The sequence below is a fragment of the Medicago sativa genome, chromosome 1 (assembly GCF_051527215.1).
Source record: "Medicago sativa cultivar Bolivia chromosome 1, Bolivia_mono, whole genome shotgun sequence".
NCBI classification, from domain to species: Eukaryota; Viridiplantae; Streptophyta; class Magnoliopsida; order Fabales; family Fabaceae; genus Medicago; species Medicago sativa.
The window spans coordinates 62,645,373-62,658,346 of NC_140749.1; the positions used below are offsets into that span (position 1 = coordinate 62,645,373).

The window sequence follows — 12,974 nt, forward strand, 5'->3', positions numbered from 1 at the left end:
CGATTCTAAATGTTTTTAACCAATATTTAAATTGTGTTAACCATCTAAATCATTGTCGGATTTTAATGGTAAATTTGTGTGTCGAAATAAAACAATTAAAAAAACTACCAAGTTCAGGTATGTTTTAATGTTTTGGTAAAAAAAAATCTTTGAATAAAAAAAAACCAATCAATAACTTTTGTTGCACGTAACTACAATCTTACAACACTCATGTTACTCTTATGTGTTTAGGTCAATTTACTTCTAAAGTAACATGTATATTGATTATGATTTGTTGGTGGTGTAAAAGTTTTTATATCAATAATGGATCAAAATTAAGAACTAGTTATAATTTTGTTGGTGTTTCTCATGCAGAAGTTTTGAACATGCCAAATGATAATTGTTTCTCAAATTGGTTTCGATCATTTTTGCAGAAAAAGTCAAATAATCTAAATATCAAAACAAAATATTTTTCAACTCTAATTGTTTCCTTAGCAAATTTATTCTGATTAAATGAAATATAAATTCAATGATGTAGTTTATACTGCACATCATTTTATATTTGTACATGCCAGATAAAACATCACAAGATAAATAATTCATCAAAGCAAATGACATTACTTGATCATATAACAATCTCAAATCTAGAAAGTGCAGTGTATATATATAGGGTTGGAGATGAGTCAATTTTAGTGAAATTTGGTTCAACTCAACTCAATAAAAATTGGATTGACTCAAAATTTAACTAGAGTTGCACAATTTAATCTCACAAATAACTTGATTTAACTTGATAAATCGAATCAAATGAATCAAAATACAAAAATACTATAAGGACCACATTTCTTGAACTTTAAATGTAAATATCAATATGTAAGGGTTTAGCCCTTTGTAATTGATGAATGTAGTGAAATAGATGAAATAACTTTGTATTGAATTCAATGAAAAACACTAAGAAACTAGTAGGAAGATAAAAGTAGACTTAGTCCAAAGACTTAAGCCATTACTCTAAAAGAGAGTACCAAAAGGAGAGAGAAGAGACTTTCATCATTTTTCTTCATTCCCCTTAATGATAATTCTTTCCCTATTTATGCACAATTACTAAACACATGTCCATTTACCCAAACCAATTACATTTTACTAAGTGTATTTTCTCATGTGCTATTTAGAATCATAACACAATAAAAAAAAATGAACCAAGGATCATGTAATGACCAAACTAGGTCCATGATTGATCAATTTCTTTGATCATAAAATTTCTCTTTGCTCTTAGATGCTTTTTATCTAAGTAGTGTACTCTTTAAATTTTTAAATAAGAGAGGGGGAGAATGTAATAGAGAATATTTTTTTATTAATTAGAGAGAGTTTCTATATATTTGTCTCATATTTTCTAAGATTATTCAATGTTAAGATAATAATATTGTTGCATTTGCTTAACTATATAGACTTTGCAAAAAATCTTCAGACTTTGTGTGCTTCTATAAAATAAGGGTGGAAAAGAATTTAATAATGCTAAACCATATAAAAAATAGAATCAATCACGAAATCTGTTGACAAGTATATAACTGGATATTAGTGAATGTTGCACTCAAGCCATCAATGTACAAGCAACAACTTAGCATTATTACGAGACAAAGAAACAACTTGAAAAGGAAAATATATGAAAATTGGAAATTTGTGTTTTAACTATTTTGTCAAGAATCATCTTCTTAAAAAAAAAAAGTTGTCAAAAAAATATTATAGTACTAATTAAGCATCGCTTATATAACTAATTATTGCTGTAAAAAGAAAAGTTGGGGCTTTAGTCCAAATAAAAAAATCCGCACTACTTTTTTTAAGAAGCTAAAATGGATTATATTACTGAAAGCCCGGAGATTTCAGCATAAGGAGTGCCAAAACCCCAGCTGAAAGAGTCAATTACAAGTAATAACAAAACGGGGAACCAAAACAGGACCAAAAAAGAAAGCTACCCTGTTACAAAAATATTCCCAAGCAAGGTAAAGGATTCAACCACCACGAATGGTAGGAGAAAACAAAACTAGGACGATTCGCTTTCAGCCACCAGTAAGATTGAAGCTTAACTTTATCTAGCAATTGATTAAACGAAGCTTATTTTTGGTGAAAGATCCGAGCATTCCTTTCAAGTCAAATCACCCACACACAAGATAGCCAAATAAGATTAAGAGCTGAGTGTTTGATGTTAGAAAAACCGCTAAAGGTGCCAAATTGATATAAATGGTCTGACACATTTTCAGAAAACACTATGTTGTAACCAAGCCAGTGGAAAATATCATACCAAAGTTTGCCTAAAAAAATCACGAGAGGAATAAGTGCTTTGCATCTTCTATCCTACTGCATCCACTCATGCATAACTGAGTATTCTGATGTAAAATGTGTCTTTTGATTAGATTGTCCGTTGTTGGTAATCTATCACGTAACAAGCGTCAAGCGAAGAGACTGATTTTCAGGGGCACTTCCTTGTTCCAAATTTCAGTCATGTGAGTAACCGTCAAGTTGTTACTAGTTGATGTCAACAAATAGTTATAAGCACTTGTGACTTTATAACTGTTGGAGGCATTCAAGTGTCAAATCCACCTGTCAGGGTGAGTAGGCTGCAAAACAATATTAGATAAAATATCACAACATTCCCGCACCTTCTCCTCCTCCCAAGCTAACAAACGACGACGCCACTACCAAGCTTCACCCTCAACCCCCGCCTAAAAGAATACATTTCAGCCATCGTTGCCATTTTATTAGTAGCAAGATCAAAAAGGCGACTGAAACTATTCTTCAAAACTAACCCTTCAATCCAACGATCCCACCAAAATAAAGTTTGGGCACCATCTCCTACCTCCCGCCCAACATTATCATCAAAACACCGCCCACCTCCCACACCAGCTCCATTTTTAACATTTATCAAATTATTCCACCAAACAGAGTTAAACCTCCCCTCCTCGGCGATTTTACCTCCTACCTCGCCGTATTTGGCTGATAAAACTCTATACCACAAACTCCTATTTTCCACCCGCATCCGCCAACACCATTTACCAAGTAAAGCCAAATTAAATTCACGAATCCTTCGCACTCCTAAATTGCCTCCTTCCTTTTTGGAACAAATAGTGTCCCAGTTAATCCAAGAAATTTTTCTAACCTCCTCACAACACCCCCCTGTAACGCCCGTCTTAAATATTTAACTATTTTAATGAGTTTTAGCATATATTTATATGATTTATATGTGTGATTTATATGATTTATGAATTTAAGTGATTTACAGGATTTATAGATGAATTATGTGATTTTAAGATTTATGTAAAGTATATGATTTTTGTGAAGTTATAATGATGGTGTGACTTATTTTATTAGTAAATAAAATAAGATATGAAAATAAAATAAAATATTAAGTTGTGGGGTTGTTTTATAAATTTAGAGAGTTTAAAGGTAGAAAGGGGGATATAAATAGAAGAGGTTAGGTTTAGAAAAGTTTTACACATAACGTACGTTTTTGGAGAAAAAGGGAGAAAAGTCATAAAAGAGGAGAACAAGAGAGAGAGATCTGCGATTTTCATCAAACAAGGTAAGGGTGAGACTAACTTTCAACATTATTAAGTGTATGATTCTGAAAAATGGATTTAGCATGAATTAGGATGAGTTTTGTGAGAATTAGGGATTAGGGCTTATGACCGATTTTGATGATTGAACCACAAAAACTTGTTAGATTGATGTGGAACTTGTGTACAGACCTTAGATATTCCATAGGGTGATAATTAGATGCTGTTTGGATGATAGAACCATGAGATTTGATGAAAATTGAGATTCTGAGAAAAAGTGATTTTAAGTGTTTTTGAGAAATAAGTGATTCTGGGATAAGTTGTTTTGGAGATTTGAAAATATGATTTTTTTTTCAATAAAATATAATAGGATTTGTCGAATCGAACGCGTAGGCGAAAACGGAATCGGATTCGGAGTAACGGTTAGGTTTTTACGGACGAAACGGTGAACCCGAAAAAAATGGGAATGCACAGAGCTGCAGCGCAGGTGGGCTACTGCCTTCCCACGCCTGGGCGCAGTTTTCCACGCCTGAGCGCAGCAAGGCAGCCCCTCATGGGTGACTGCTTGTTGTGTTTTCGTTGCGTGCTGTCAGAACTTCGATTTTTGCGTTCTTGCGTCTTTTCCACCCGTTTCTGTTTTGAATTAGCTTTCGGTGTAAACATGAAAGTTGTAGATAATTGAGTTAGCTTTCTAATGGCTTTGGAGTGATTAGAAAATTATGTGTAGATTTTGAGTTATGATAGAAATAGTCCAAGTGGGTCTTCAAAAAACTTTAAGAAAACTTAGCATAACTAATCCCAAGTTAGTCCAAAAACTTATGGTTGGTTTCCCAACTTCAACTTAAGTATTAGGGATTTAGTTGAGGTGTTTTATGAGTATTTGGCTTATGTCTCATTGATCAAACTTGATTTGCTTTTGAAGAATGTTTTGGACTTTGATATAAATGTAATTGATTAATGTATATGTGGTAATTGTTGTTGATATGTTGGAATACATTATGTGAGTATTGTATGATACATAATATTATGATGTTTTATGATGTTAATTTGATATGATTATTTCTTTAATGATGATATGTTATTCAAGTACTGTTGTATGCTGCATTTGTCGTTGTTTGCTGCTGTTGACCATTTAATGTCACAAAGTTGTATGAGTCGTTCCAAGTTGTAAATATCTAAGAAGTGGTCCATGTTAATGGGATTATAAGAGATGTTCATGATGTTGTCTAAGTTGTAGGAAGATTGAGTCCATTGCATATTCATTAAAGATGGGGGCTTGAGGCCCGGCAGCTTAATGCTCAAACTACGTTGGGGGCTTGAGGCCCGGCAGCTTTTGCTCACTTTGTTGAAGAGCCTATTTACGCTCATATATGTTGGGGGCTTGATGCCCTGAATGGTACCACATGCATTTGCATATCAAGAAGTTTTTACGAAGGTTTAAGATGTTAAGAGTTGCATTGTCAAGTTGAGTCGCATCGTCGAGTCAAGTGTTGAGTTGAATAAGATGTTTGATGACTTTAAGATGATATTTGCTTATGTTTTAAAGATGATATTTGCTTATGAATTAAAGATGATATTTGATTATGATTTGATATGATGCTAAGTGATAAATGTTTGATATGTTAATGATGTTTTATGTTGTTAAATGCATTTTGATGAATTATATGTTTAATTTGTTGACTGTGACATCTCACCCCTTCTGCTTGAAAATGTTGTCCTTCGTATGGGTAACTTGCAGGTAATAAAGACTAGTGGCGGTGTTACACCCCCCCCCCCCCCCCCCCCACCCCCCACACAAAAAAAAAAAAAAAACGAAATATAGATTTAATAGAAGAAATGATACATGCAGGAGCTTTGAAGAAGGAAAGAAAGTAGACCGGAAGAGAGGACAAGACAGACTTTAGGAGAACTAAACGGCCACCCAAAGAAAGATTTCTACTCTTCCAACCCGATAATCTTGATTTAATACGGTCAATTAACGGTTGCCAAAAATTTAATTTTCGAGGATCACCACCTATAGGCAGCCCCAAAAATCCACACTACTAATTTACACTTTCGCGATTTTAAATGAGTATAAAAATGAACAATTTCAAATATACACATAGAGCTGGTTTATGAATCAAATGTGTTGAATTATGCTTAGTTCAAATTTAACGAACTTAATTTTCAACTCATTTGATTTATGAATCAAGATCAACAAATTAACTACTAAATCGAATATTTAATTATTTTTATTATTAACTAATAAATAAGATAGCTAACTGAAAAGAGATATTTTACACGTGATTTAAAAACTATAAGATATTTTTACATGTTTATTCCATCACATTTCATTGTTTAGATGTTTATGTAAAAATTTAGGAAGTTATTTAGTAACATATCTAAATAATGAGAATGAGATTTAGCACAATGTTTGTGTTAAAAAGTACACTATCAGTGTTCACCTTTTGTTTTCTCAATTAGGTTGATACCGAAATCATTTTCAATCATTCGCGACATGTCAAACTTCATTAAAAAAACAAAAACAGAAAATGAACAAATAAAGATGAGGTATAACCAAACCCTTAAAACAAACATTATTTGATTTTGTACTAAGAATTGTATATATAATCGATTCCGTATGAATTCCTTGTTAATAAAGTTTGGTGGTAAATCCTACTACTTTTTTTGGGGATAAATCCTACTGCTTAAAATCTATATTAGTACTAAAATTGGCCAAATGTGATAGAAGTACTTATTTGATTAGTGAGAATGAGACAATATTTCCACCTATTTTTGAACTTCCAAGGGATCAAATCATTGACTGATCAGAAGCATAAACCTCTATAAGTTAATCATTATCAAGCCAAAGTTGAACAACCAAGACACCATAAAAATCAGCATGTATAATGAATAATTATTACAAGGAAGGAAGCAAAACAACTCATAAAAGTGGTAAACCTACCTCGAAAACCATGTTTGTCTGCTTTAGAACGAGGATGAGTAGGTAGGAGATAAGGGATAATTTGATGCACATTTGCTTGAAGAAAATGGACTATGGATTGAACTTTCTTGTTCACGTGAAAATTAAAACAGACTATGTTTGGGTTGATGAAATAGAATGTAGTTGAATGAAATCAAGTAGTATTAAGCAAGATTATGTCCGTTGGATTTAAAAATAAATAAATAAACTAATAGAATCATATGAAAGATGATGAAATCCATTCCATCTTCTTCTCTTAATTTCCATTCCTTCTAATTTAGGAGATATGCAATAGAATGAGACATCTTAATTAAATAATTAGTCTTTTACCTATTTTTTTTTTTATTTCATAACTTGGAATTGTTTCTTCTCCTCCTCTTCTCCCGTTTCTCCTTGCATGCGTGCCTATTCTTTTGGATGTATTTTGCTACTTTTTCTTCGTGCGTATATATATGGTTGTATTAATAGATAATTCTGTTGGTTTCTTTGGCTAATTATTTTTGTTCGTATGCGTATTCACTATTTGCTTATGTTTGATTTTCTACGATTATTACGAAAAAATATTCACTTTCATGTACAATTAGAATATTTGTGGGTTGCTGTAACAAAAAAAAAAGTGTGGGTTGTGTCTATATGTCATAGCTCAACCGATACAAATACCAAAATTGTTAGGTTGAAAGTCATGACTTGAGTTCAAACTTCGGTTTCCTCCACTTTTGTGTGTGAATTTTTAATCGTTATTGTCATTTGGTTTTTCTACCAAAATAAATAAAAATTGTGAGCAATATATGTCTGAGTTAAAAATTAAAACCATTGAGAGTGGTCTCAACCTTTTGACCAGAAATTAAAGTTCAGTAAAAAAACTAGAAATAAAAGCTCAACCCGGTTCTATTTATAATTCTATAAGTTAAAGAATAAAAAATTTGCTGCAGTATAACACTTGAACAAAGCATTTCATTCCCAAGTTTCCTGCAACTCAAAAATTTGCTAGCTTTCCTTTGTAATAAAACAAATAAATTTGTTAGCCTCTTACATTTTCTTCCACTCAATTGATTTTCCTTTCTAACTACAGTCAATTGTGGAATATCAACACTTCTGGGTGCTTCAGAACCTCTTGAGGACACCAACACTTCATTAGACTTCGTACTTTAGTTTCTGGCTTTCTGTTGCATTGTTCAGCATGAATGAGCCATCAACTAATTTGGGAATAGTCATCCACATAAAACTTTTCTCGCTATTTCCTAGTTTCATGCCAATTCAAAATGATAATGTCTCATACAATGACTATGCTACACAAATTCACATACCGAATTGATTCCTGATTAAGACACTTAGCATCTTCTTTCCACAAATTAATTTTTCATAAACAAATGGACATTTTCCATATCCCTAGAAAGTAGAACACTTTGATAAAAAAATAAATAAAGTAGAAACACGTCATAATTTTCCCATCCTATTGCCTCAATGGTCGTATTCAAAATTCTAACTTAACACCATATTAGAAACAGCTTCAAAATCGGTTGCATTGTCGATGAAATGTAAGTGAATCTCTGTCACATGTCACATGATGGTTGCTTCCTTTACATTTTACAGACAATCAGAATAGCTGATGAGGCGATGATATAATAGGTTGGAATGTATTATGTACCAAATTATCAAAAGCATGATTGAAACCACGACAAATCCAATACCAAAATTTGATGGCAAAGTTAAGTTATCCATGACAGTTGCAAAGTCAATGATGAAGCAAAAGCAAATAGATTTTCATGGTTGAAGAGATTGAAGATGGCTCACACAATTAGCAGTCAAGTAGGTTACTCGCCAATAGTTTTTTCACAAGCAAACAAAACCATATTAACATATTAGCATGCATGCATATATACAAAATCACAAAGATAATAAAAAGTTTCAACACTTTTGATCACCATAACAACATATAAGCCATTTTCAACACTTTCTTACACCTAAACAGACATATATGCCATTTTTCTTTGCATTACTTATATAGCATGATCCTAGCATTTACAGACCAAGTGATACTCCAAAAGAAAAGGAAAAGAAAGAAGTTATGTACATTATGTATCTGATCTTCAATATTATGTTTTGGCTGAGATCTTTGTTTCACTTCTGCGAGCCTTTCTTTCATTGTAGGCGATCCTTTCACGGTTCTACTGAGAATGAATCCTCTCGTGTGAGATTTTACATGAGAGGGAGAAGTGTAGTCTCACACCATTCAAGAAGAGAGTTAAAAACTAGGTGATGCTCCATTTCGGATCACTTTAACGCTTCCCGCAAACCAACATGACTAAATCCATCACTAGAAACAACTTGCTTCAGCTACACATCAAAGGTTCTTCTTGCACTCCTTTACAATTTCAACTTAAATCCTCGGGACAAGAAGTCATCCCTGTAAGAAAAATACATGCATCTCATAGAAGTAAGCTCAACAACATCACAAGAGAATAGTGATAAAAAAATAAATATTTTGAAAGGACTTGTACATAGATTTTGAGTAATTTCATTGCAGGCAAATTTCTATATAACAACACATAGATACCACAACAGGGTTGAATAGTCTCAACATTCGTAGTGAGGATCTCAACAAATGAAGGGAAAAAAAGACCAACTCATACCAATGTTATTTAATTAACCTACTTTTAAAGCAAAGGAATCCTGCAAATCCATTGGTCTAAGTTGATACTTTTTACTCAAGAGTCACTAGGTCAACTCATAAACCTACACAGCATACGTTGTAATTGTCTTTTGAAATCTAGCATACACACATTATCAAATACATATACATGAACAAAGGTAGAGACTTCAAAATAATTAGAGAATCATTGTCCTATAATGAGAATCCAATTTGACCTTTTAACATAGAGTTTAACTACATATATCCTATGATCGGTCCATTGAATTGATAATCAATAAGAAGTACCTTCTCTTGCTTGTGCGATTCTCCTTCCTAGGGAAAGAAGGTGATACAAGACTTCCAACACAAATCATGGCTTGATCCAAATTAGGAATTCCTTGAACACAACTAACTTGTTCACTCTTGAGATCATACCAAAACAGCTTCTCATGATCCACTTGCAACAGAACCATACTTCCATCACTCGAATAATCTAAAGGCCTCAAAGATTCCAACGGTAGAGTGAAACACGATTCCGTCACAGTAAAAAGTTTACACCAACTATCTCTACATCCATATTCTTTCATCACCCAAACATCAATTTTAGGAGTATGATAATTGACGATCATACAAAGACACCCTCCGAGAACCTCAACATCAATTATAAAACTCTCACTGTTAACTTCTTCACCTATTTCAGGAAAAGGAACCTCAGCGAAAATCTCAAGTGTTAAGTTAAATGCGACAATAACACGAGGTTTCAACGGATCAAGTTTCTTTGTCATTATCCAGTGAAGAGAATTCTCAACAAAAACCCCCATTGTTTCAGCATAGTACAGAGTGTAAGGCATAGTAGGAAGTTCTTTCCATGAGTTTGTTTTCGAGCTGAAGAGTCTCGCATGTGATTCAGAAGTAGAGTGTTCTATCTCGACGAAACAAAAGATTGTGAGAAGTTTGTAATCATCGGTTAATGGATCAAAACCGAAGCCGTGAACGCAAAAGCCCCTATGGATGGTGTTAGGTTCAGCAGGAGCAGGAATAGGAATAAGGAGATTAGGGATAATGCGATGTTTACGGATATTAGGGTTCCAGAAAGCGATTTCCCCGTCGGAGAAGATGCAGAGAAGACCATTACATGAACCGAACAGAGAGATGAAGTTGTTGGAGCCTTTGAAAGGAAGATTGAGTTGAATGCGGGTGGTTAGGTTAGAGAAATCGTTGATTTGATAGAGATTGGAGTTGTCTCGAAGGATCAAGGATCGATTGAGGGAGTTTTTGAGGTGAAGGTTGATGAAGCTTTGGGAATCGATTAGCGATTGAAATGATTTCGAGGTTGAACGGAATCGGATGAGAGATTGTGCCGGTAACAGAGAGAGGATTCCGGTGAGCATCTCCGGCGGAAGATCCGCCATTGGAAGGAAGGAAAGAAGGTTCTAGTTAGGGTTTAGGGTTTTTCATTTCTTCCATTCTTTGTACTGTACCACCCAAATGCAACCCATCTTTCATTCTTTTCCCACCCTTTTTTATTTTTTATTTTTATAATTTTTAATTTTTATAAAATACTCTGTCACTACAATTATTTTACATATTATTTCTTTTCTCTTTATTTTTTTTTAATTTTTTATTACATTTTATTCACTTTTATTGCTAATTAAAATAAATTTATCTAACATACAAAAATTAAAAATTATAAAAAATAATTTCTTTCTTTTGATTTTAGGATAAAAATTAGAAGTGCAAATTCTTTGTTTTTAGGAGGAGTTTCTGGTAGATACTTTTAACTACTGTGAAATATATACATTTTGAAATTGTTCTTGTTGACGGTGGTGTATTTGATCAGAAAAATCGTTGACGATGATTAATAAAATTGTTCTTGTGGCCATGATATGTTTGATCTATTAAATTGTTCTTAAGGAAAAATATAACTAAAAATACTTATCACGGTGGATTCTAGGGTGAGGGATCAATTAAGTCCCTCACCGGTGGACCAGAACCTAAATGTCATTAGATTGAATCAATGGTTTAAATTTATCAAAAATAAAAATGAGAATATTCACAAAATGTCACACACAATCTTTCCCCAACACTAATTGAACCCAGAAACGGTTTTTCTTTTTGTTGAAATCATCATCTTCAACATCCATTCCAATTGGTGTGAAAGAGAATCTGCGAGAAAAATTGAGTATTGCTTTCAAAAGTTTATGGGTTTTGCTAAGAACATAGTTTCTAAGTTCAATTAGTGATGGTGACCTTTTAATACACATAAATTAAGAAACATGAGATCTTTGAATTCCCATTAAAAAATGAGTTCTTTGAATTTACGAGGGATATTGCTCAGCACTTGCATTTTCAACATATAAAACTCCATTACGCTGTATACAATTAAAATTTGCGATGCATTCTTGTTGCTTTTATGGCTTGTAATTCTTCTGTTTTCCTTCTGTATTATAGTTGGTTGATTAGAAGTCTGTTCAAGCAATTTTAAAGGAGTTAGATTGGTGCTTGTAGAGATTTTATTGATGGTGTCTTTTCATGATTTCATCAGATTGCTGATTGTGAAAAATAGTTGTTTAATAAATTCAATGCCACTGTTTAATCATGTTTGAAAAAGAATAAGAATTTTTTTTTATTTAGGGTTCATAATTTGATCTCAGATTTTATGGTTTGGGTGCATGATAATCAGAGGTAAAGAAAGTATATCATTTTGAAGGAAGAAATTAGAGTAAGAATTATAAAGGGTTAATATGTGTTTACCTCCCTGTAATTTGGGCGAGTTCCGGTTTTCCCTCCTGTAAAAATTTTTGTTAAAATTCAGATCCTGTAACTTGAAGATTCCGTCGAAAACCCCCTGGTCGAATCTGGCACACGCCAGGTGCTGATGTGGCGTGCCACGTCACCTTTTTATGATGACGTGGCACGCTGACTGTATAATTATTTTATTTTTTTATATTGTACACGTGACATTTTTTATTAAAAAAATATTTTTTTAAAATTTTTTTAAAAAAAATGTTTTAAATTTTTTTTAAAAAAAAAACGAAAAAAATTCTTAACAAATAAAAAAAAAATGAAAAAAATTCTGAAAAAATAAAAAATACCGAAAAAATTAATAAAAATGAAAACAAAAATCTGGAAAATTTTAAAAATAAAAAATAAAATCTGGAAAAATTAAAAAAAATGAAAACATTCGGGAAAAAAATAATAAATTTTGAAAAATTCATATTTCCAGATTTTTTTCAATACCGGAAAAATGAAAAATATTCTTTTTTTTTCGGAAAGTACTTGTCTTTCAACCGTATAACATGATTTATATACCGGTGTCAATCAATATACATTGTATCCTGTTATTCGGACATGATTTTTATAAATATGATTAATCTTGAAAATTTTGAAAATGATCAATTTTGAAATTTTTGAAAAAAGATTAATCAGCTCTTTGGGACTGGTTGTTTCTTTTCAAAAATGTCCTCAATTTTCAATACAAATAAAACATGTAATACATCGTAAATATTAAAAAAAAATCCAGATTGTTTTAATTTTTCGAAAAAGAAGTTTTTCAAATTTTCTCAACAAAAAAAATCTTGAAAATATTTTTATTTTTAAAAATCTGTGTACAAATTTATTTAAAAATTTAGGAAAATTCAAAAAAAATTTCAATCTTTTTTTGCGATGTGTTACAAATTTGAGAATATTTTCTAATATTTAAAAATTGAGGATAAAAACAATCTGGAAATTATTTGTATTGAAAATTGAGGACATTTTTGAAAAGTACTTTCTGAAAAAAATGAATTTTTTTCATTTTTCCGGTATTGAAAAAAATCTGAAAATATGAATTTTTCGAAATTTATTAATTTTTTCT

General features: G+C 32.0%; 1 protein-coding gene and 1 pseudogene across 1 annotated transcript; both read right to left on the reverse strand.

Moving 5' to 3' along the window:
* Positions 1–1,815: 1,815 nt before the first annotated feature.
* LOC146956196 (uncharacterized) lies at positions 1,816–3,117 on the reverse strand (annotated as a pseudogene).
* A 5,265-nt stretch (positions 3,118–8,382) lies between these two features.
* LOC146956197 (F-box protein CPR1-like) lies at positions 8,383–11,044 on the reverse strand. Its single transcript, XM_085727341.1, has 2 exons — positions 9,425–11,044; positions 8,383–8,893 (listed from the first exon to the last, which is right to left on the reverse strand). The coding sequence occupies exons 1-2, from the start codon at positions 10,528–10,530 to the stop codon at positions 8,854–8,856; spliced, it is 1,146 nt and encodes a 381-aa protein (XP_085583467.1). The 5' UTR covers positions 10,531–11,044; the 3' UTR covers positions 8,383–8,853.
* Positions 11,045–12,974: the final 1,930 nt, after the last annotated feature.

Bases quoted from the DNA above. Each gene is read 5' to 3' on its own strand.
- LOC146956197 (XM_085727341.1), bottom strand. From the start codon at position 10,530: ATGGCGGATCTTCCGCCGGAGATGCTCACCGGAATCCTCTCTCTGTTA. The intron at 8,894-9,424 runs GTACTTCTTATT...TTTTTCTTACAG, and splicing joins AATCGCACAAGCAAGAGAAG to GGATGACTTCTTGTCCCGAG.